Raw genomic sequence first — 23193 nt, 5'->3', positions numbered from 1 at the left:
TAGTTCATGAAGTTACAGGAAAGTGTGACAACTTTGCGTTTCCATTTTAAATTTAGAAATGACCCATAGGAAGCTGGAATAGGACAGGATTTTGGGTTTCCAGAATAAACCCTGCAAAGACTAATTTAAGGAGATAATTATGGAAAAACCATCTTACACATCTTATCAAGACAAACGCTGGTGTCATTATTACCCCATGATTCACCACATATCTCAATCTTTGTATTCTACACCAGATATCTGGCTTGCTGGCTGCAAAACCCAGACACATTTAAAGATAAGTGCATAACGTTGAAACCCATCCCACCAGAAAAAAATTGTCCGCAGACCTTACCATGACCTGTAGAAGATCCCTAGCACACACAAGGAAACAAAAGCAGTGCTGCTGTCAATCAAGTCTATTTATTTCAGATATTCATTGCATATTTTACATTTGTAGAGAATCATAAAAGTATTGCTTAAAGAGTTATACGATATGTAAAGTATTAAATCCATGCAAGAGCATGATTACAGTTGGATCATTTGTTGTTTTACAAGGTTTGCATCGCACATTTTTTCCTGATAGGTCAAGGGATGAATGAGGTAAACACTTAATGCAGTATTGCAGTTCATTAGGAGTGCTGCCCTATACTATGAATATGATTTTTTTCTGGATGTGGAACTTAGGAAATACCAGAGCAAATTTATGTTGAGATGTAACTGAGATTATACAGGGCAGGCTTAAGATAACAGCTACCCCTTTTCCATACTGTAATGAAAGAGGGTACAGGGTAAACCAAGCTGTTGGATTCTTGACAAGTTTGGGGTTACTGAGGTATGCTCTGTCATGCAGGGACTGAAGGCACTGTCTAGGAAAAGAGGATTAGCATCCTAGTTAGGGTTCAGGTCTGAACAAGAGCCCTTGAAGTAGAACATGCAACAAACACATACCACCATATCAACACATGCATATTAATCTGCAAGCAACTCAGCTCACAATGAAGAGATCTCTCCAAGGCTGTATCTCAAGAAGTGGGTTTTTTTTTTCCTCTAGCCCTCGAGCAGACAAGTAACCCAGCCCCCCAAAAGTGTATTGCAGTTCATGCTGATTTTATGCAGAACACAGGGGCTAGACCACAGAAGCAGATCCAATCAAATTCACCTCCACTTTCAAAATCAAATCTGATGATATTCAGAGTATTGAATCTGGCTGCAAATCAGACTGGATTTTATATGTGATGACCTGTGATGGCCATGGGTGAAATGACTGGTGTGAAAGTGCAGTATGCTTGGTCACTGTTGGATGAGCACAGTACAGTATTTCTAGATATCCAGTGACAGGAAATTCAGATATGATAGCGGTATGTCTACTCATATTCTCAGTGTTGTCTGGAGTAAGCCAATGTGGTAAAGATAAGGCAATGTGTTCTCAGTTATCTCACAGAACACATCTGTAATTACAACCCTTTACAGCAAAATCACAGGACAAATGAAAAGGAACAAAAATGTACAGGGCTTCCACTGTACACAACACATGTAAAGTGTTCAGGTTTTTTTCCTTTATGTTTCTTGGTGCTAAAAAGTCAAATCAATCCTGCATAGTTTTTGTAGTAAATGAAGTTTGGCTTCATCTGGCCAGGTCTCAAGATATGGTATTACAAATGTATCTGACGCTGCGAGTTCACGATCTGAAGAACAGGCAACGGTTGTGTCATTTGCTATTGCAGAGATGAAAAACATTAGTTTACTATATTTTTGAGTAAATTCCAGTACAACTTACATAATTAAGATACTGTTTCATAGCATTTTGATCACCATCTGATCACTCAGTGTGCATATAAGTACCATTTAGTTTTTAACAACTGGGAACATGTCAGGATTGATTATCTCACTTCAGCTTTCCAAACATAATTTGCGCTTGGAAGACTTCCCGCATACAATACACAGGGTCAGCAAAACTAAATAGTGTGAAATTGTGTTGCTTTTAAATGCCAGTTCAAATAACTGGATCAGAACATGACATGACTGAAAAATTATTTGAAAATTGTGAAGTCCCATTAGTCAAAGCTGAGATTCTTAGTAAAACTCCATATCCGTAGGAAAAATAAACTCACAAAATGATATGCCCCCTCATTTAAACATGAAAAACATAGCCAACCATTGGGGAGAGTTTTATCTGTACGAGTTTCCAGTGCGTGACTGGGCATATTATGGCTTTGTTGGGCCCTGTTAGTGCAGGAAGAGGGGTTATCACACACCTCTATAGCTGTGCTTCATCGTGGGGGAACTATACACCTGAAGTCGTTGTGTACAGGGGACAGTGCTCACAGTAACACTGGCCCCAGGCTTATGGCCTGCAGCCCACTGGTACCTATGCACAGATCTTGATGTAGAGGTCAGGGCTGCAGCCTCAGTCCTTGCTGTTGCTGGACCAGTCATATGGCATGTAGCTCACTTTGAAGCTGCCTGTCTTCAGCACAGTCTGTAGACTGGACTTCTTGGGGGAATCACTCATGTGGTTTAAAATCCAGCTCAGCAGCTGCAGGTTAAACACAAAACAGAGCCAACCACCAGTTATCCCACCACAGGTTTGTTGTGTTTGCGAAGTACTGACCATGTGTCAATGTTAACACGTGCTAAGCATATGAACGTAAACACGTCAATAAGAGCTGTAGTTGTGAGTCTAGATTAGTAACTGATCACAACTTTGGACCAAAGGCTACACTTGGAAAGGCCACAGACATTTGGACTGTGACCTAACTACATTATTAAAGGTGTCAAGTCCAGCAGTGCAGTGGATTCCAGCATGTGAGTCATCACTCAAACATCATTGGCCACTACTGACATCACTGTACCTTCTCATCTGTGTCTCCGAAGTCGGCTTTGTACCACTTGAAGATCTGACTGAGTTTGACTTCGCGTTTTTCAGGATCCACCCTGCAGCCATCATCATTCTCCAGGAATGCCTCTGCTGCTGTGAGAAGCTGAATGTCGATGTCCTTCGGCCGCATTTCCCAGCACAAGCAAAATACAGTCACCATCAGTCCAACTGTAAGACGTGCGCTGGAGCTAATACTCATACTCATATTTGTACCTGGATCAGTGACATGATACTAGGAACTGTACTTGTACAAGGATCAGAAGACCCCATCACTTAGTGGCAGTTACAGAATAATAACAATGCTATGAAAAGTACAGAAACTAATTATATTTAAAATGTATACATGATGATACAAATGTGACAGCACTTACCTGTGAAGTACTTAAGAAAACTAATTGAACAATAAAGTCCTGTAATGTGACTAAATAAATAAATAAATACTAACTAACAGTTGACTGTAGCTTTGAACATGATCGAAAGGAATGAAGTTGATTAGCACTACAGGAATAACATTACTCCCACTGATCAGAGAGTACTCTGTGCTTCTTTGACACTATTTGGTAATGTTGATAACAATTTTGTCTCCTGACTTACAGCACTTTCTGATGGCACATTTGGCTAGTAAATAAAAACAAAAAACAAAACAAATGACCTAGTAAGTTAGTCACAAACAATTTCAGTCAGTCTATGTTAATACAGGTAAGGCCATAAAACAGGGTTTGTGTCTGTAGTCTTAAAAAATGCAAATACTGACATATATTTTCTGCCTGTACCTTGGCTGTGTAGGTTTTGATGGGAGGGCAGCTCTTTGCCCCGCAGTTCAAGGCAAAATGAATGAGGGGCTCTGCATCCGGAAGCGCCACCTGGTGGTAAATCAGTGAAAAAGTAGAATGACCTGGGGTGACCTCTTCACCAAAACTGCTTCTCATACTGAACATTGTGATATGCTGTAACTATAACTGTCTATATAAATCTAAGACTGGTTATATAAGTCAGAAGGTTCCAAGGTGATCATGTGTCTGTTTGTCAGCTGAATGACACTAAAGTGGGGCTGGTGTTGTGACCTGTGTTTGGAAAGAAGTACCTGGAGCCGAGGGTCACTCTTTGAGAAGGGCTTCAGGAGTTGTGCCACGCCCTTTCTGTTCCCCCGTAGCACCCCATTCTCAATGTCCTGCAGGGTGAAGACCTCCCCTCCAATGAGGTAGCTGATGTAGTTGAAGAACTGGAGAACACGACATACAACATTCAATAATGCATTGCTTTTTTTTGAAACGACAAAGTGACATAACATGGAAGAAAACATGACAGCAGATTCTGTTTAACTAAGGAACTTCTGAGATGATTCTATATGCGAAAATTATTTTCTATAACATGCAACAATATTTTCATTATGTAACCTCCACATGTTTAACCTTGTAACTTCTAATCTTGTACATGCTGATGACGCAGAAGCTTTGGAATGTCTGGTCTTGCTGGCATTTATCATGTAGCTGTGAGGGACAGTGAGTCTGATGACAAGTTTGTGGCTTGATTACAGAGCCCCTGCTGTCATGCTGAAAGGCTGCGGGCTCCTTACCCGGTACCTCTGCCACATGTTCTTGGGGCAGCCGAGCCGCAGGTTGCCGTGGATGACCAGGGCGTTGTAGATGTTGATGAAGAAGGCCAGCTTTTCCTCGCGGCTCAGAGACCGCAGCTCCACACGCTGTAGCTGCACGGCCAGCTCGCAGTAGTGCTCGAAGGACGGGCTCTGTGACATTGCTGTGTAATCCACCGTCTGGGGGGGCACAGGGACATCCCACGTCACTGGTGACTGCAGCTTTGCTTACCCATAATTTCCATTTCTGTTTGGGCCTGTTCATGTCTGCTCTTTTGGCATATTCTATCTGCATACTCTGCATGCATCCACATCTAGCGGCTTACAGGGTAAAAGAAATAGAAGAGCTCTGGTGGGGACATGGAGTCTGGGAAAGGTCTCTCTTTACTGCTTAAATAGTGCTTGAATCAGACAGTACACCAAATATATTAGTTACAGGCTAGGGTTGTGCATGTGTTCCTAGTGTACAAACATTATCCATTTAGGCATCACAACAGTGACACTGTGGTACCTTGCCATCCGCAGATAGATGGTCCGAGTAGAGTCTCAGAATCATGTTCCGCAGGATCTCTGACAGTTCAGCAGCTGGACAGAGAGGAGACATTAAGATTGGTAACACTGCTTAAGCTCGCTTAACTGCTCCACAGTAATATGTCACAACATGGTTTTAACACAGAGCTATACAACAGTAATTACATCTGTTGTCAATAAGGTTTCCTAAACTACAGCCAAGAAATGTGGTCAGAATAAGAATGATGATATATTCAATATGGACAATCTACAAACAACTTATTTGTAGCTTGCACTGCGCCTCCTTTTTTTTTTTAAATCGATGTCACCTGATAGTGAAAGGAAAGAGGCAGTGCATTCAGATAAAAAAGGCTAGCATTTCTAGTGTATAAGCAGATCACTGATATGCAGCAATGTGCCTAAGAACTAGACGTACAATGACAGAGGCTGTTTTGAACAGAGAAGAGCTCAGGGAACAGAGAAGCGCTTAGGGAAACTGAAGTATTCTCCTGCTGCTTTAGATTCTATCATGGCAACAGAAATACAGAGTGAGTGTGAGTGTACACAGCGGGTTAGTGTAAAGTAATATGGCCCAGAGCAGTGGGGGAGAGACTACTAGCATTATGCAGAAACATCACACGAAGACACAGGACCCACAGCCAGGAAATAAATCATGATTAGAAACAACATTGTGCATTTCAGACAGCATTGTTAGAAAAAGGCACGAAAATCTTTGATCCCAGAGAAGTCATTTTTAGAGTCCTTTGAAGATAACCCTCCAGTAATATAAAGTGATCAAAAACTGTCAAAATGAATCAAAGTATTTTCATGATAACACCAGGGGTATGCTTTAAATGAAATAAGCCACAAAATGGAAGACACAGCGGATGATGGGAAGTGAAGTTCTGAACTTTACATACAACACAGCCCCAAGCTGTGGACTTTACCTTCAATCAGCTCCTCTTGAAACATTCTGTGGTACTTTTGTATTGAACACAGCCATGCAGTATTTTCACCTTTACAGATTCCCTTTAGTGTTTAACATCCTTGATTAATTGACTATTTAAGGTGACAGCAGCCATTGCAGACAAGGTATAGATGATATTTACAACAAAACATACTGCTATTCTGCAGGACCAGACTTGGACTTTGCCCCATCAAAAACTGTAATGTTACCAAACAAAACAGCCTTTTAAGCTATCTAGCCTTTTATTCCCTCTACTGTCTCATGCACTGTACTATTAAAAGCAACTGGTCCTCTAATTCTCAAGGACAACAGTATTTACATGTTCTGCTTAATTACTGAGTGCAGCAAAACATTTTTCCCCCGCTGTGAGAATTTATCATTTCAGAGCCAGGAAAACTGCTTTACCATAACCCTCAAGCTACAATGCCCACTGATTTAACATTCAATGTTGATATTATTTCAGGAGTTCATCCTCTGCACCCATAGGGTTGGTTTTCTGAATTCCTATAACACACACACAGTGAGGACAGAGAGAGCTCAGAGCCAACAGACAAAGACACAGAAAGCCGGCAGACACCAATGCTTGCAGGACCCACAACGGAACACACAGGCGCATGCTGCAGGCCACAGAACTGAGCTGCCAGCACCTCCCTTAGATTTAGCAGCTTGTGCAGATCCCATAAAAAGAAAGGCAGCATGAGGTCAGATGTAAAAAGTACTTCTGGGATAGCAAAGCAGTAGTCCACGCCTGCTCAGAGCTGAAGACCGTAGTCTCCAAGTTGTTAGTCCAGAGAAGCACTTATTTTTAAAACATATTCTTGATCCCTATAATGTAACTGTACTTCCATGTACCACTATTCTAACAGTGGTAGTAGCATAAATGGAGCAGGAGAGGCTGTAGAGCTGTGGCCTTCCAGGATGAGAATCACATCAGCAACAGCCCTTAAAAATATCTACACTAATCTCCAAAGAAGTTAAACCCAGAGAAAGCGCTTGGTTTGACATAAAAAGCACTTATCAGTTAACACTGTAAAGGCAATCTACTCAGTGTGTACTTGAAATATCAAACCAAACAACTGCACTGGTGTTTAATTTCAAACAACCTTTCCGCAGAGCTTGATGTTAAAAGTAGGAGTCAGTATCAAGCAGTAAGCATTGATCATGGTATTAGATTGATCCTGGATGCCCTTTGGGGGGGGGGGGGGGGGGGGGGACCAGGGGGATTTCATGTGTATAAATATCCTGATGAGTGGTGCTGTGTGCAAGGTGGCCCATGGGAGCACTCCCTCTGCTCTCTACATACCCGGCAGGGGACTGCATGTGGCCATCTCCCCCGCGTTGAGTACTGAGCGTGGGTCATGCTCCAGCAATCTGAACAGGGCACTACTCTCTTCAAACTCCCTTTTCCCCGTCACAGAGTTAATAAACTTCCTGTCCATCAAAACCTTGCCCATCTCACGAGCCTTACTCCTGTCTATGAGGTGCAAGCAAGAGGGGTTAAGCATCACAATAATTAAATGTATGGTCAGGTCAAAGTACTGCATTTCATAAAGCTGTGTGCATAACATAAAAATAAAGCATTTTTCGCCGCTCTGGGGTATTTTGTTTCCCCTCACTTCCTGAAACATGACAAATCTATCAAAAATACTGGTAATGTAGAGCACACATCAACAAGAATAAGACGAAGCGGTAAACCTTTTGTAGCATTTCTCATGACGTAATGGCTAATCACAATAAGTTTACATTTCATTGACTAATTTCTTATGCACTTTTTGTACTATTTTTCACTTATACTTCATAAATTCCAAAATTCAAAAACAATGGGCTTTAAAGTTTGTGCATTCTAATAGTCCTTACCAAAAACTATTTCCATTGTCCAAATTCCCTTAAATTCAGACCTGTGCATAAACCTTGCAACAAAGATTAAGACTATAATGAGATTATTCTGTTTTGTACATCCATCTGTTCATTGTACTGGAATTAAAGGTTATTTTCAGATTATAACTGTAACAAATCTGTAATATGGTGTGTAGAAATATGTGAGCATTTTCCTGATGTTACATATAAAAATTAACAGTGAAATTATTCAAAAGTTATAATTGTTAAGGACAATCACCTTAATTTGCATTGCAAACATTGGTTCTGCATTATTTCCATTTGCCGCTCTTAGGAACATGTGCTATTCATGGATTTACCCGAGTGTCTTTTAGGTTACATCCACATAATGTAATTAAGCAAGTCAGCACTTTTACTATTCAATGCTAACAAGCTGTGTGTGTATTTTTGTAGCTGCCACAAACTTGCCATCTACTGCATGTAAAACAAGAACATTGAATACAGACCACTGGTAGGAGGTACTGCTGACAGGTGATTTTATATTAGCTGAACAAATCAATCAAATAAAACTTTCATATCCTGACAACATATGCTAACAATACATTTCCTGTGTGGCTAGTTGCAAGGAAAACAGGACTGACTGACTCACGGTAAATGTAACCAACACAGGGGGACACACCGGTTATCAGTAATGTGTGATCACTGCACGATAAAGAAACATCAAATATACGGGTGTTAGGATTTCCCTAGCTGGCGACTTGATGAGAGCGCAAGGATGACTTACCCAGCCCCTTCTCCCGCTCCAGCCAATCCACCAGCTGCACTCCTGTGAAGCAGTTCCTGCACACCCTCAGCCCTTTCCTGTGGCTGCCAATCACCCCACAATGCTTGAACTCCTCAACCACGTCCGCAAACTCATCCCTCTCACACTTAAATTCTGTTAAGGAGGCAGACAAGGCCATCTTTTAAAAGTGCGGCTTATCTGTGCAAAGCTGCTGCAGTCCTGCGTTAAGTGCCACAGCTCCAGACAACCTGAGGCATGTTTCAACTTAGGCCCATATTCCATCCAGCCTCAGTGTACTTTGCTCTTAACTCTGTGTTGTTTTCACGTGGCATTTGCTTTCATTCAATTTCAGTGACTACTGAACCTATAAAGATGTGCACTAAAGGAAGCAATACTTAGTTAAAGTTATTCCTCAATGTTAAACATGAAGTGCATTGCAGGTAGACTGAACAGACCAGAGACACAAATATGGACATAGGTATTCCCATTCCTGCTCTCACATTAAAATCTGTATGCCTTTCATACTATGATGACATTGTCTGAATTTTCTCAAAAACAAAAAGTTATTATGCACTCTAGAGGGTTATCAAAATATTTTGAGAATGGGTACATCCCTAATCTAGACTTTAACATGTCCCAGTTTTTTTAATGGAATCTGTATTTACTTGCTGAAGACAGCTTCACCTTGTACATGGGCACCAAAGAGATACCATGGTTTTTTTGTAGTAAAAGATAAAGGATTTTAGCTCAGTGACACAGCAATGAAGACAGACAATGCATGCACAGTGATACAGTAAGTTCTACAGTAAGTTCTTCAATCTTACCACAACCTCCTTTGTCCTTAAACTCATGTTATTTTTCAGAGACCATTTCTATTTTTTGTTTGTTTTACTTTGACTGCTAAACCCAGAATGTGTGTGATTAAGAACAACAAAAATAATCATGGCATCCGTTTAAATTCTTTTTCTCAAACTCATGGACACAGCACAACGTCACCAATTTAAACAAAGGTCTAAACTGTAGATGTCATTGTTTGACTAATTGTAAGCTTTGTGCCTAACAACAGGGTCAGTCTTCTCTTGAAAGATTACTGGAACCAAAGCAAGTACACATCTGAGTCATAGTTTTGAGATTCATTAAATATTTTCACAAAAAAAAAAAAAAAAGCCCTGAGGGACACCGTTCATCCCCCTATACTGTCTGATACAAAGATAGCAAGTTCTCATAGTGTTGGTGTTGAAACTTCTTCTCCTTAGATCCTTTGCTCATTTGACAAGGAATGAATCAGCAGCACTGTCAGAGAAGTAGCCAGATATGTTGACACAAAAGCTTACTGTTTCACAATGAAAAACCACAGACATTCCTCTCTCACATGGGGGGATGGAGGGTGGTGTTTAATACCATTTAAACTGGCCTGATGGTATTCTGACATTCATGACACACATACACGCCACAGATGAATGTTCTATAGGATATAGTGTCAAAATTGTCTTGTGGGTTACAATACAGTCTTTGCACTGTGTTGCTTTAGTTTTAAAATGACTAAATTCCCTGTTTAATAAAACCATGATCCCACCCTGAAAGAACAGGAAGCATATCTGTTGCTGGTAAGTGTAAGATCCCTAATCAGTTCCCATGTGATTCTCTACTACTTTGTGCTATTACTCCATACAGAGATTACTTTTAACAAACAATACACAAATTGAAATAAAGAGCAATTTTGGCAACAGGTTGCAGACCTCACTTAGAAAAGACAATTTGGAGAATTCCTGGGCTTCTGTAATTCAGGACACAGACCTCCATACTGGTTCCCCGCTCCCTCTTGATGGCCCTCGTCTGGCAGAGGGGGGCCGTCAGGGGGCACTGGCTCATCCCTCACCAGGCACACCAGGCGCTCCAGCTCCTCAGGACTCTGATTAGGCATAACAGACTTCTGTCATCTCTCAGTTATTGATTCCGCTATAATATTATGAATGACTAAGACCCTGAATTGCAGGAATCCAGATTTTATTATTTCAACTTCAGCTATCAAGATGCAAGATGCCGACATAGACTCTTCATGAAGCTACCTGTTGAGCAATCATTAACAAACCTCCTACTGCAGTATTTGAATCTTGTTAATTATGTGAAAAATTTTGCCTTTTTTTAAAGTTGTAAGTGTTCAATTATTCTTTGTTTTCAGTTTTGGTCACAAGATAAATTGCTACGGGTGTGCATTAAGTTACACACATCTGAATACAATGAACCAAGTGGATCATATGCCACACAGGATTTTAGATGTCCTAACATTTTCCATTGTCTAATCAATTCAGATAACCCAATAAGGTATATTACAATGTAATATATACTAACCTAATATAAACTAATGATAATCAGTTTCGTTATAAAATCAATCATCGCTTAATGACAGTCAATTAGCTACCCTGTTATCTGTTCACCAACCAGACTGGCTGTAGCACAGTGCACTTCAACTGAATTAAAGCCAACAAAACCTGGGTACCAAAACTGCAGTGTGCACTATATGGCAAGTATTCTTAAACCATTATACAAAAGATACTGTCATCATTCTGTGTTCTTAAAACATAGTACCATCACTAATATAGGAGGTTAACTTAACTTTTACAGTAGGGCCTCCACAGTAAATACCCAATATATGTAAATGACAATGAAGCTGCGCACCAGTCTGTGAAGGTCATCGTTTCCCCCAACATGGACGTTGTTGAAGAATATCTGCGGCACAGTGCTGCGGCCCGTCAGTTCCTTCACTCGCACCCAGAGCTCGCTGTGCTGGTTCATGTCCACCTCGTGCACCGGCAGCCCTAGTTCCCCCAAGCGAGACTTGGCCCGGAGACAGTGTGGGCAGCCTGCCACAGAGTACACTGTCACCCGCCCCTTCGGACTTCCCTCTGATCCATCCATCGGAGAACCTGCAAATGAGTGAAGTACCAAAACAGGGACAAAAAAAGAGATGTGTTTTCCTGAAGCATACAATTAAGTTCAAACTGCTGAGAAAAACTGGAAGTCATATCGAAAGCCTCATTTCTTGGCACTTACCAATCCCTTCACAATTTTCTAAAATTGCATATTCAAAAATAAATAAACTTTTATTAGCTTTATCCCAAGAACGAGTCATTTAAAACATAGTTATTTCAGTTAATGACAATGCAATTCATGATTCATGCCATCTGAAGTAAAAGCCGTATAAATGATAATAATAAAGTACATCAGAGCAAGAATTATGTACGTACCTGCTGTGTCATATACCTGAGTGTGTCATGCTACAAGGAAGTTGCATTTGTCATTGCCAAACAACATTGATACCACCACTGCACGACGCTACCTTGCATGAAGATCTGTAGCATTAGTGATGTTAAGTAATCCTATGGCCGTTATTTATATCTATGATACCCTTATTTTCTAATACCGACAATACATTGCTGCCTCTGTATTTGTATTTATAATAAAGGTACAGGCTGAAATGATTGGTGCGCGTCAACAACGTCACAACATGCACACTCTGAAATAGTTCACGTTATCAAATGAATGCTCTCACAGTCGAGGCTACTAGGCACTGCGTGAAGTAAAGATGAATTAGCTATTATTTAGTCTTTCGATCCTCTTGGCATTCCATTAGAAACGAACAAGGCTTTGCATGTGTTATCTTTGAGGAACTTAAGTTTTTTTTCCTTTGTGTATTTCCTGGTAGAGTCATAATTTGGCTTGCTGAGTGGATATTTCTGCGATACAATCTTAGTAAAATAATGCAGCTGGAAGACTGGAGCAAAGGGCTGTTAAAAGATAGCTATGTACACAAGGCAAGTAAGGCATTAGCTTTAACAATCGCTATCACTCATCTTAAACTGAATGCATGTTGGCTATTACCGTACAGTCATTGATGCGATCTTGTTTTAAAACTTACAGACACTACAGTAGTTTGCTAGCTATCTTCATGTCTAGAATTTTGCTAACTATTATGTAGCTATCAGCGGATGGTTAAAATGACAAAAGGGGGACATACGCGGACTATCAGGATTTAAAATATCTGCTGACAGTTAAGTATTGGAGAGCGAAATTAGTTAGCCAAGTTCCGTGTCATTTACCAACTAGAAATCGCGACGACAGGTATCCCTAGGATTTGCGCTAGATTAACGTTAGTTAAAAGCAATCTCTCTATATGTAAACTAACCAGCAAACATTCTTAAAACCATAAGCCGCTTGTCCATAAACACAGGTAGCCAGCTAGCCCTAGTTTGCTTGCTTGACCCCAGTTTAAATTGCACTTTTCGGCTCATGTCACCATATGGCTGGCTAGCTAGCTGTAGCGTTAGCTGGATGAAAACAAACCTGACTCTATTGGCAAGCTAAGCAACATTTTCTTGTAGTATTTGACCTTGGACACATTTCAGGTTACAAATGAAACACAGCCATCGATAGTGCACGACAGCGACAAATAAATTAAAACAAATCGAAAAACAAAAAAAGAAATAACCGAGTCTGCATACCAAAAATTGCGCCAGTTATAGCTTTAGACTACCTACTGTAGCTAGCTAAGCAATCGTGAATAGAGAGGAGAGTGAGAGCTAGCTACAGTGCTATCACCGAGAGCTTGGTTGCGGACTGATACCTAATAGCACAGCTATATTTAATCTTTAATTATTCACCATCTGGCCAGTTCGCCTATCACGTTTACACCCGCACTGCTGGAATTTACAACGAGCTGAATTTGTTACCCTGTAAGAATGAAAGCCATGGTCATATGTCTTACCTGTGTTGAGGCTCGGCATGGTGAAGTTGCTGGCATATTAGCAGCGCAATGTATACTGCTGGCTGCAGGTACGTTTCCTATGTCATATGGAACGGGCTTCACAAGAGCGCAGTGAAGCTGGCAATTGGAGAATCAACCCAGCGCATGCTCAGCACAGCACTATGAATAACGTCTGCAGAGGAGGGAGAAATGCACATAGGGTATAGCATATTGTGACAAAGAGCCTTTTTCAGTTGAAAATTTAAGTACGAGTGCTTATCTTCTATCTATCTGTATGCATTCCCAGCATGATAGAACGCAAGTGTAAGGACACTTTTTTATGAGGTGACATCTGATGCATTTTAAGACATTAGATGGAGGGAAAGGGCAGGGTTGAAAACCGTTCAGTTTGAAATGGTTTCAGCATCACTTTCAACTGTAGATACTTTTTGGACATTGCAGTCAAAAACACCAGGACTTTATATATGCATAAATATTGGTTGAAATAGATAAGATAGATGATACTCCAAAGATATTGCCTACTCGGTTTATATTCAAGAAATCACCTTTGGCTTTTGTCTGTTTACATTTTGCATTTTGTCATTTGGCAGTTGCGTTTGGATATCTGTATATGATATACAGACGTATGTGTCATTTTAATATTAGGTTTAAGTTTGTCTCACAACCATATTTAACACAATTTAATGTCTTCTACACATATTGAACAATGTGATATTTTGTGCAACAAGAATGGTAATTTTATAAATGGGAATGAATTGTAATGTTCAGTTATGAAATGTACATACATCATTACCCTTGTAGTAGCAGTGGAGAATTACACTCTGGTGTAGTACAATGTAAGAACTACCACTTTATTTCAAAATCATATCTTTTTAATCTCGCCTTACCCACCAGATGGCAGTCAGATGGCAGTTCTGCTTCAGTGGGACATATCACACAGCTGGCTGATTATGAAGTTGCTTAGGAGAAAAGGGACATATTCTCTCACTTGAAGGACACAGTTATGGTGAGTTTCAATAAGGTGATTCAATAAAGCTTTTCCATATTAAGTAAGTTGCTGCATGCTCTTGAAAACACAATTGAATCATCGTAAGAAAAAAAATAGAATTATGCTTGTTTAAATAATGAGCATGTGGTATACTTTATATCAGAAGAATTTGCAGTGTGACCATTATTTCTAATAAAATGATATCTAAACTGAAACACCTCAGCAAAATTCTCTATGACAGGCCACAATGTTTCAATGCTAAAAAAGTGAAATAAATAATTTTATACTTTACGCAGTGGATACATTGGGATTTTCACAGAAGCTATTTTGTTTTAAATGCATTGCTTAAGCGTGCACCAAAATAGTCTAAAAGTTCACTATTAAGTAAAGTCAAAGTTCTGAAATGATGAGATGAGTAGACAACAGTTCAACAGAGCTGTTGGTATGATAAAGCAAATGACACACACATTCATCATCAACAACAGCAATAATAATAATAATAAAACATTGGAGCATTAGTGTTAAAAATACAAACAGATATACACAATACCTTTAAATATCTACGTTACAATAAAAGAACACATGAAAGTACCCTTGTGTCATGATTTGTCCTATTCATTTTACTAAAAAGGTTTTGTTAGTCCATACATATTTTTCCCAAAATGTAGATTTTCAATACAGTCAATTTGTTTACTCTCATACTGAGCATAACTTACTGTGCCATGCAAGTAATCAGTAATACAAGCCCCAGAATTGCAGGACACCTGTCTGGATCTATTAACGCACACATAGTTTGCCCAGCGCAGTTCCCGTCTCAGGATATGAGAGAACCAAATAATCGACAGAACAGAGAACTTCAGACGCTGCCTCAAACGTCGAAATGTGTTTCCTTCTTTCTTTCCTTCCAGAGCCATGTCTCTCTTCATGGCTCTGTTTCCTTCAGATGGCGGAACGGTGGCAACTTCAGTATTGTTCCTAGACGGAAAGTTGTGATGCCGCACCTCACCCAGGAAAACACGGATGGCGCTGAAGGCAGACTTAGTGTGTTGAGAATTGTAGGATGCCAGCTTGCTAAGGATAGGAAGATGTCAGGGTTATCCAAAAAAGAGCGTGAGGGTTGTATTAAAATACTGAAACGTCTGTCATATGCCGATTTATTCGCTCTCAGCGATACCGTAACTAACAGGATGATTGTGGTCGAGAACATGAAAGGTGAGACCGGAAATATCGGCTACTGACAGTGGATGTTTTCAATCGATTGATGGCTCGCTAGCTAGTTACAAAACTTTGTAACTATAACACACCTTTTGATTATATTCTTCTGCTGCTGTATTCTTCGTGATTTCTGACTCCAACCTTTCCATTCCCATGTGCAGAGGCAATGGAAGCTATCCTTACCTACACCCAGAGTGCAGAGGAGCTATTGAAGCGAAGGAAGGTGCACCGTGACAGTATATTTAAATATCTGGCCGATGAGGGTGAAATCATGCCGCCCACAGCTGACAAGAATCAGCTTGTGAAGAGGGCTCTACAGTTTTGGTCCTCTGCGAACACGGTAATGAAAGTACAGCGTAGACTGTAGCCTTGCATTATGCCGTGATGCATGCATCTGTCGTTTTTGTATGAGTCAGCAGTACAGAATTATATCATATTATCAGTCGGTAACTATGGCGCTAGAACTGAACCTTTAGCGATAGAGTGTAACAGCAGGAATGGAAGTGAAGTTGTTGGTTTGCATAGCATCATTTCAACGATGTCTTTGGATATGGAACTGTTAGTAACACCAATACTGTTACATAGAAATGACCCAAAGTCATCTCGATTACATGAACTGCCCCTTTTTTTTTACCTACTTAGTATGAAAAGACAGCAAATGCGGAAACACTGCAGGGTATAATTAATTTTGATAATAGGGAGATAGTAGCAACTCCATTCATCTTTATTTGAATATTATTTTAATATTTGAATATAACAGGATGTTTTGAATGAAATGTGTTGTGGTGAGACAGTAAAGATGGGAAGTTTGCAAAATGTATGACTTTGAAATTAAATGATAGTTATATGTGTCTCAGCCAGAAAACAGGAAAAACATGAACACTGTATCTCATTGTACAAGCAGTAAATGTAGTAGCATTCTCTAATGGGTGCATTTTCTTTCCTTAAGGTGCCAGCGCAAGCCAGTGACAAAAAGGAGGATATTTCCAGTGCAGGGGAGGGCATCAGTGACTACCAGGCCCTGGGACAGCAGTTCTGCCAGTGGTTCTTCCAGGTTCTGAATACACAGAATCCCACACTGGGCCAACCAGCGCTGGACTGGGGGCCCCAGCACTTCTGGGAGGATGCACGCCTGACACTCTGCTGCCTGACAGAGCAGCAGCAGCAGAATGAGGATTTCCAGGGGGCGCAGGGAGTGAGCTTTCGTCTCCTGGCCCTTGTTAGGGATGAGAATATCTTCTTCTGCCCCAACCTGGAGCCCCACGGGCTGAAATGCATCACCTCGCCTCATGGGCTGGTAGTGGTGGCTGTGGCAGGGACCATACACCGGGAGCGAGCCTGTCTGGGCATCTTTGAGCAGGTATTTGGCCTTATCCGCTCCCCGCTGGACAGCAATAGCTGGAAAATTAAATTTGCCCATTTGAAAATAAGAGGGCAGAACGCACTTGCAGGGGGAGAGAACGTGACAACGCCAGCTTTGACCTATGACTCTAGAGACCTCCAGCTCTTTTGTGAATAGTGATTCAACTGTGCACTTTATACAAATGGTTTATGCTTTATTCTTTTGGAATGGAACTACTGGGACATTTTTTTTATTGGTCAATCTCTTTTTATTTTTTTAAAATGCATCCTAAGTATCTTTTTGCTTATTTTGGTTGGGTTTGGGCTTCAAATGATTTTTAATAATTTTTAAAAGCCATTTAGGAGCCTGCATATATAGTCACCATGACCTTTCCTGATATTCTTGAAATTTAGATTGAAAGGTAGGCTAACATTTCAGTGAGCAAGCATGCATTTTCTATTTTTTGGAGAACTCTAAATGAAGAGTCCCATGTTCAGTTGACAGTTTAACTGTTCAATATAAATAAAAGTCACCATTTGTCTTGATATCCCTGTTTTACTCAGCCTAGGTTGTATAAAATTCTGATGTGATTATCTGTGATTTAAAGCCTCTTTAAGTTTTTAACTCCTTAGCCATTACCTTTTAAACTACACAGAATGCCTTTCACATATGTATGTTTAATAGTAATAATAATGATTTGCAAATATATGGTTGTCTTTCATGAAGCTTAAGGTCCTCTACAGTGAAGGGGAAGACTGACCTCAACTGCCACCAGTGTGTAGCACCCACATGGTTGATGCACGGCAGAAATTTCAGGGTGAAAAGGTATTGATTGATTCCACCAGTTAAACTGGGGGATCATTGGATGGAAAATCTGGGGAGTTAGCCAGGACACAGTAGAATTAGTCTGTACGCTAAGTGCCACAGGAACATCAGCACCACAGTTTAACTTCTCATGCAGAGGACAGAAACTCCTACTGCACAGCATGCCCAAGCTAAATTCTACTTTCCATTTTTTCCATAGGGAACACTGCCCCCTACTGGTTAGTACCACTTCCAACAGCAAATTCGTTTTCACTAAACAAGGCCAGTCCCACTGAACTGCAGCCTTCAGGCAGAGGGACGTTAGTAGCTAGCATGATTGCTGATAGTCTTAGTTTTCTGTCGTGTACCTTGGTGTACAGAACACTATCTGCAATGGCTTCTACCTGCTTCTGTTCCAAATCTGAAGTAAAGGCAGAGATAATCACTGCATGAGAACTTTAAATGTAATGAACAAGTCTAAAAATGTGATGCATTTTTTTAGTTTTTAAAGGAACTTTTTTTTTTGTTTTTAAAGGAATGGTGGCTGTCTGACTGTTTGTGTGGATGTATGTGGGGTCTTTACCGAACCAATTAGGCATATGCAGGGTTTTCAGATTTTTCAGATGTTTCTCCTTGGGCACACATATGATTTCAAAAAGCCTTACAAAAGATTTCTATTTTGTCTGAGGTTGAAATAAAAAATGTTTTGAATGGATTTGTTTGTTGGATGATATCTATATTTGTGACTTGTAATGAGAAATTGCTTCACTTTTATCTGCTTAAGAATAGTAAAAAACTGCATACTTGCAAAAACATCAATGTACATATTTAAGACATAAGACTGTAGCTGGGTGCAGTAAGCCAAGCATTTCATTAGCTTGTAAAATTGTGCATATTTTTACACTGTCATCCACATGTCTTCAAAGTTATGAGGCCATCTACTGGTTAGGAAAATACACTGCACCTACTTTGAAAGACCAGGGTAGACCCTGTGCTTTTTTCTCCTTTTTGTTACATTTCTCCATACATTCTTACAAAAAAAAAAAAAAAACATCTTAACAAATAGCCTGCTATTGCCTGGTCATGGCTAAAATATTTGGCAGAAGTGGAGCAAATCTTATCCTCTCACCTGATCTGTCTATCTTAGGACCTCACGCCTTATGAGTCATGCTAAAGAGACATCCTGACTGGAGGAAGCCATTATATATGCCCGAAAGCATCTATGTTTATGACGATTCCATTTTTTTCAAGTAAAGGTGAGCTGCTTCTGGAGGTCATTGAAAATCATGAATGAATAGTTAAATGCAGAATGATAAATGTAAAACCACACTTATCCAAGAGGTTCAGCCTGCTAACCATCAGACATTCTGATGACCAACATCACTGACAACTTTCTATTACCTGCTCGTGCCTGGTTAATAGATATTGAGACACCAGCTCATTTGATCATTCACAATACCATTTAATTAACATTTGCCTCACTGCACTTAGCAGTCAGAGACATAGCATGGCCCCTAGTTACCTTTATGATTGACAATGTGACGCATTTTAACTATATATCCCTGGAGGCTAGCTGTAGGTCATGCAGTCTTTAATGTGAGTAGATATCACACATAATAAATATCATCTGAAGGTGACACGGGAAGATCTGCTGTGTAGTGTTTCTGCCTGAAGTAATTTTTAATGACCAGAATTAAATTTAATGTTAAAAGGAATAAAGCTTAAAATTCCATTTATTTTCCAATTATTTTCCAATTATTTTCTTCCTGAATGGTCATGCCAGACTACCAGAGCAGGAATGACTGGTGGCCTCTGTGATAGTGATTTTTTAGGCCCCTCATAAGCACATGACTAGTCATTGACCACACTAAACACACTGGAATGCTGAGGTCTGTTTGTAATAACCAATAAATCTATCTGTGATTACTCAGATGTCGCTTTTCATTTTTTATTATTCATGCAGACATTTGTGTGCAGCATCAGACAGGATGTCTATCTTGTCTACACCTGGTTTGACCAGCTGGAAGCATTTATTCAGGAGTCATACAAAAGACGCAGGATGCTGAGGTGGTACATCTCTCAAAAATGTGAAAGAATTGTGAGCACTTAGGGATTTTTTTATACGGGTTCATTTGAGCATTACTCACAATGAATGTAACCACTTTATAAATTGGTCAGAGGTTTATGATATGATGTTTGCAGAAGAAGTCATGTTTAATATAAATTTACTAGGGCCTTGTTGGGTCCATGTGCCTCTTCTTTCTGCTTCTGGGATACATTCTCCACCTCCTGTTCATTTTACAAAAAAGGTTTCTACCCAGTACAACATAGCGAAAGTATTTACAATGTTCCAGGATCTGTCAACAGAATCTGGAGAAGTAATCCTTGAATTGAAAGTAAACTGTCTCCGTCATGCTGAAATTAAAAATGTGAAGCTCAAAATTTACATTAAAACAATAAACTTTGTATACTTTATCTGTTAACAAGGCCCAAATTCAAACGAAGAACAATACACAAGCTGGGTGTTACTCTTCCAGTTCTTTCATTTTCATTTTTGTTCATTTTTATGGTCAGTGAACTCACACGCAAAATCTTGTAGGAAGCAAAAAATAAAATAAAAATAAAAAATAAATACTACCTCCTACTCTGGTGTCCTGATTTTTCCGGACTTCTATGCGACCCTCGACACAGTGAATCATCATTCTTCTGTCTATGGACAGCAATGGATGTTTTGGCCGTTTTAGATCTCATTCTACTACTCTGGGCATTACTAGCAGGTGGCCTGGAGAGAGGCCATGTCACTCCCTTGTATCCTTCTCTCAAGGCTCTGTGCTTTCTGTTCTCATTGTACAAAAGATCACCCGCGTCCATTGTTATTTCACTTGGCTTCTCATGTCACCATTATGCTGATGACACTCAACTGTTTCTCTCTTTTCTGCCATCACACATTTACAGTAGGCCTCATCACACGTCTCAGTTTGCCTAGTTGATGTTTAATTGTGGATGCATGATCATCACTGGAGGTCCTTCGCTACATCTGGTGTCAGCAGTGGGATGGCATGCCGCGAGGCCATCGGAGGCGTGCCCAGTGTGTGAGCTGTACGAGGGACCCCCAGGTTAGGTTGACCCCGGTGTGAGGGACCCCAGAGATGGGTGAAGCACAGTGAGCGGGGCACCCTGGGATGGGAGAAGTATGGTGAAGGAATGCGTGAGGGATGCCTTGGTGCGTGAAGCGCATGGGCGTGCTTCCCGAAGGGGGAGGGCAGTGTGACAGAGTGCTGTCACTACTGTTGAGTATGTGCTCTTTGGTATTGCGGTCAAGCTGCAGGTTTGGCACCCTGTAGATCCAAAACACTAAGGTGTCAGCCCCCCACTCCACCAGGAGCCTTGGGGTGATGGTGGAGTGGGGTCTTCACAGAGCACATAGCAGTGGTTGGTAGGTCACCTTGACTGCATCATCAGTTCAACCCAGCTCCTGGTCTTGGTCTTGGTCATCTCCTTACATGACTACTGTGACTCCGTCCATGCGGGCCTCCCTTCATGTGCTGTCAGATCCCTGAAGCTAAGCCGGAATGCTGCTGCTTAGCTGGTCCACAGTCTCCCCATATTCTCCCATGTTATCCCAAAAAGTATCAAGGATATGTGAAATATTTAAATCTTTGTTGGTCTCTGTTACAGATGAACCAAGGGACCCTGAGGAGTGCCGGCATTGCTCATTATCTTCAAGATCCCTGAAGTTGCCTGTCATGCCAATCTGTCAGTCTTGAGTCATAAAAATAGATGTGTTAAGAGCATTAAGTGAGAACCACACAGCAAGGGTCGTCAGCTTGAACATTCATGGCTTACGATGTTTTAACATTTGAGTGACACTTGAAGAAACGGTGAGATGCACACAAAGCTTTGACCCTACGCTTTTTCAGCTTTTGATTAAAACCAAGGTCTGGGGCCATCAGTCTTTTCAGTCACCTTTTCTTGTCATTGGGAGATAATGTCAGTGCTGCTCAGCCTTTCTATAAGGAGGAGAATAGGGCAAATGTGCAGGATGAGAAGTGGTATTTAAAACGCAGCAGTCTCCCCGTGGTTTTGGTGGGACGTGTAACATGTGGGAAATTATTCTTGGCATTCTCTTCAAAGGTCCAGGCATCCTTAATGTCTTTTCTGTAGGCTGGCGTACATGCCTTAGAGTGCCATAGCTGTGGTGAACGCGACCACCGCAGCCATTGATCTTTTTGCTGTTCGCCTCACAGAAAGAAAAATAACAAGCCGCTCGACTCCTGTCTTTATGGCACTTGGCTTCCGTCGTTTTAATAAGTGGTTTGGCCGCAGCTGCGTCTGTGACGCATACGGTTCAAAAATACCGCTTCTTGGCGTCTGTGGATCTTTGTGACTTTTGATTTTTTAATGGCAGTTTGTTTCCCATAAAGGCTATGGTTCTCATGTTTAACCCCTGGCTGGCTGGTTCTATAAAACGATATAACTGTAGATCCTAACTATAAAAGCACAGCAGATTCGGTTTGGCTGGTATGGAATTTTGCTCAGAATTGAAGGCTGTGGATTGATAAAAAGTTTCTCTTTGTTTATTTATTTTGAGTGGTTGGTCTTTTCAATTCTGGGATTGCTCAGTCTAAAACTACCACTACTTAATATTCTCTCTGCCTCTTTAATATGCTTGTCTTTACCATTTTTTCCAGAAGATTCCTGAATTTCATTGTGATGAATGTATCTTTAACATTAATATTCAAGTATTTAACCTATGTATTTACATTTGCATTTGAAACAGCAAAAACTGCTTTTGGAATATATCTGTGTTTGTGGATGAGTGAACCAGTGTATATTGTATGATGTGAGTCTAGCCTATGATATATATGAAATATCTTATATATTTTTATATGGCCCAGGGATAATGTTTTCATTCATTAGTTATTAGTAATGATCCTATTTCGCATAGCATTTATGATTTTACCCGTTCTTTATTTGTCACGGTATTACAGCAAGATCACCACAAGAGGGCACAAGAGCTACATTTATACAGTCCAGGCTTTGATCCCCCGTCAAAAGCTTTTAAACTGATTATTTGTGGAAACTCATCAATTTCAGAGCACATACGAAATTGGGTTATGTAATCTGGCAGTTTGCCGTTTCCTTAGTCTCTGAACAATACAATAAATTTGTAAGAGAGTTTACTGTGGAAGATGAAACTGTCAGACAATTAATGGATGGAACATTAATGTGAATAGGTTTGTGAAATATTTCTCTCTCAGAGGTATTAAAACTTCTTTACAAAGCCCATAAATAGTGTCAATAAACATTTAATGGAGATAAGTTTTACTGGTTTAAATAAAAAAGAAACTGTCTTTGCACTAAAAGGAAAACACCTAATTGAAGTTGGAAACACAAGTTCTCAAGCAATCACAGCATTGAAGCGCAACCACATATGAGATACTTAAATGGCCACATTAAAGCTTGGTGATGTAGTCAATCATATCAGATAGATCACAGTGGCAGATAACTGCAGGTAATAGTAAATG

The 23193-nt window shown here is 40.3% G+C and overlaps 2 protein-coding genes across 2 annotated transcripts; one reads left to right on the top strand and one right to left on the bottom strand.

Annotated features, from left to right (window-relative positions):
• Positions 1-392: 392 nt before the first annotated feature.
• Positions 393-13403, bottom strand: zgc:152951 (uncharacterized protein LOC569013 homolog). Its single transcript, XM_036541158.1, has 11 exons — positions 13317-13403; positions 11231-11478; positions 10349-10463; positions 8552-8704; positions 7235-7405; positions 4966-5039; positions 4437-4634; positions 3945-4082; positions 3634-3723; positions 2835-2978; positions 393-2518 (listed from the first exon to the last, which is right to left on the bottom strand). Exons 1-11 carry the CDS (start codon positions 13333-13335, stop codon positions 2390-2392), a joined length of 1479 nt encoding a protein of 492 aa, XP_036397051.1. The 5' UTR covers positions 13336-13403; the 3' UTR covers positions 393-2389.
• A 1920-nt stretch (positions 13404-15323) lies between these two features.
• c11h3orf38 (chromosome 11 C3orf38 homolog) lies at positions 15324-17094 on the top strand. The gene is made up of 3 exons (XM_036541407.1): positions 15324-15516; positions 15681-15859; positions 16469-17094. The coding sequence occupies exons 1-3, from the start codon at positions 15390-15392 to the stop codon at positions 17036-17038; spliced, it is 876 nt and encodes a 291-aa protein (XP_036397300.1). The 5' UTR covers positions 15324-15389; the 3' UTR covers positions 17039-17094.
• Positions 17095-23193: the final 6099 nt, after the last annotated feature.

This window comes from Megalops cyprinoides, chromosome 11 (genome assembly GCF_013368585.1).
Source record: "Megalops cyprinoides isolate fMegCyp1 chromosome 11, fMegCyp1.pri, whole genome shotgun sequence".
Taxonomy (NCBI): Eukaryota; Metazoa; Chordata; class Actinopteri; order Elopiformes; family Megalopidae; genus Megalops; species Megalops cyprinoides.
Note: the sequence above shows the minus strand (reverse complement) of the source record. Positions and strands in the feature narration are given on the sequence as shown.

Excerpts from the sequence above, each read along its gene's own strand:
- zgc:152951 (XM_036541158.1), bottom strand. Across the intron at positions 2,979-3,633 it reads TCAAAACCTACACAGCCAAG|GACATCGACATTCAGCTTCT; the intron begins GTACAGGCAGAA and ends ATGCGGCCGAAG. Across the intron at positions 2,519-2,834 it reads TCGGAGACACAGATGAGAAG|CTGCTGAGCTGGATTTTAAA; the intron begins GTACAGTGATGT and ends TTTAACCTGCAG.
- c11h3orf38 (XM_036541407.1), top strand. The coding sequence starts at position 15,390 with ATGTCAGGGTTATCCAAAAAAGAGCGTGAGGGTTGTATTAAAATACTG. Across the intron at positions 15,517-15,680 it reads TGTGGTCGAGAACATGAAAG|AGGCAATGGAAGCTATCCTT; the intron begins GTGAGACCGGAA and ends TCCCATGTGCAG. Across the intron at positions 15,860-16,468 it reads TTTGGTCCTCTGCGAACACG|GTGCCAGCGCAAGCCAGTGA; the intron begins GTAATGAAAGTA and ends TCTTTCCTTAAG.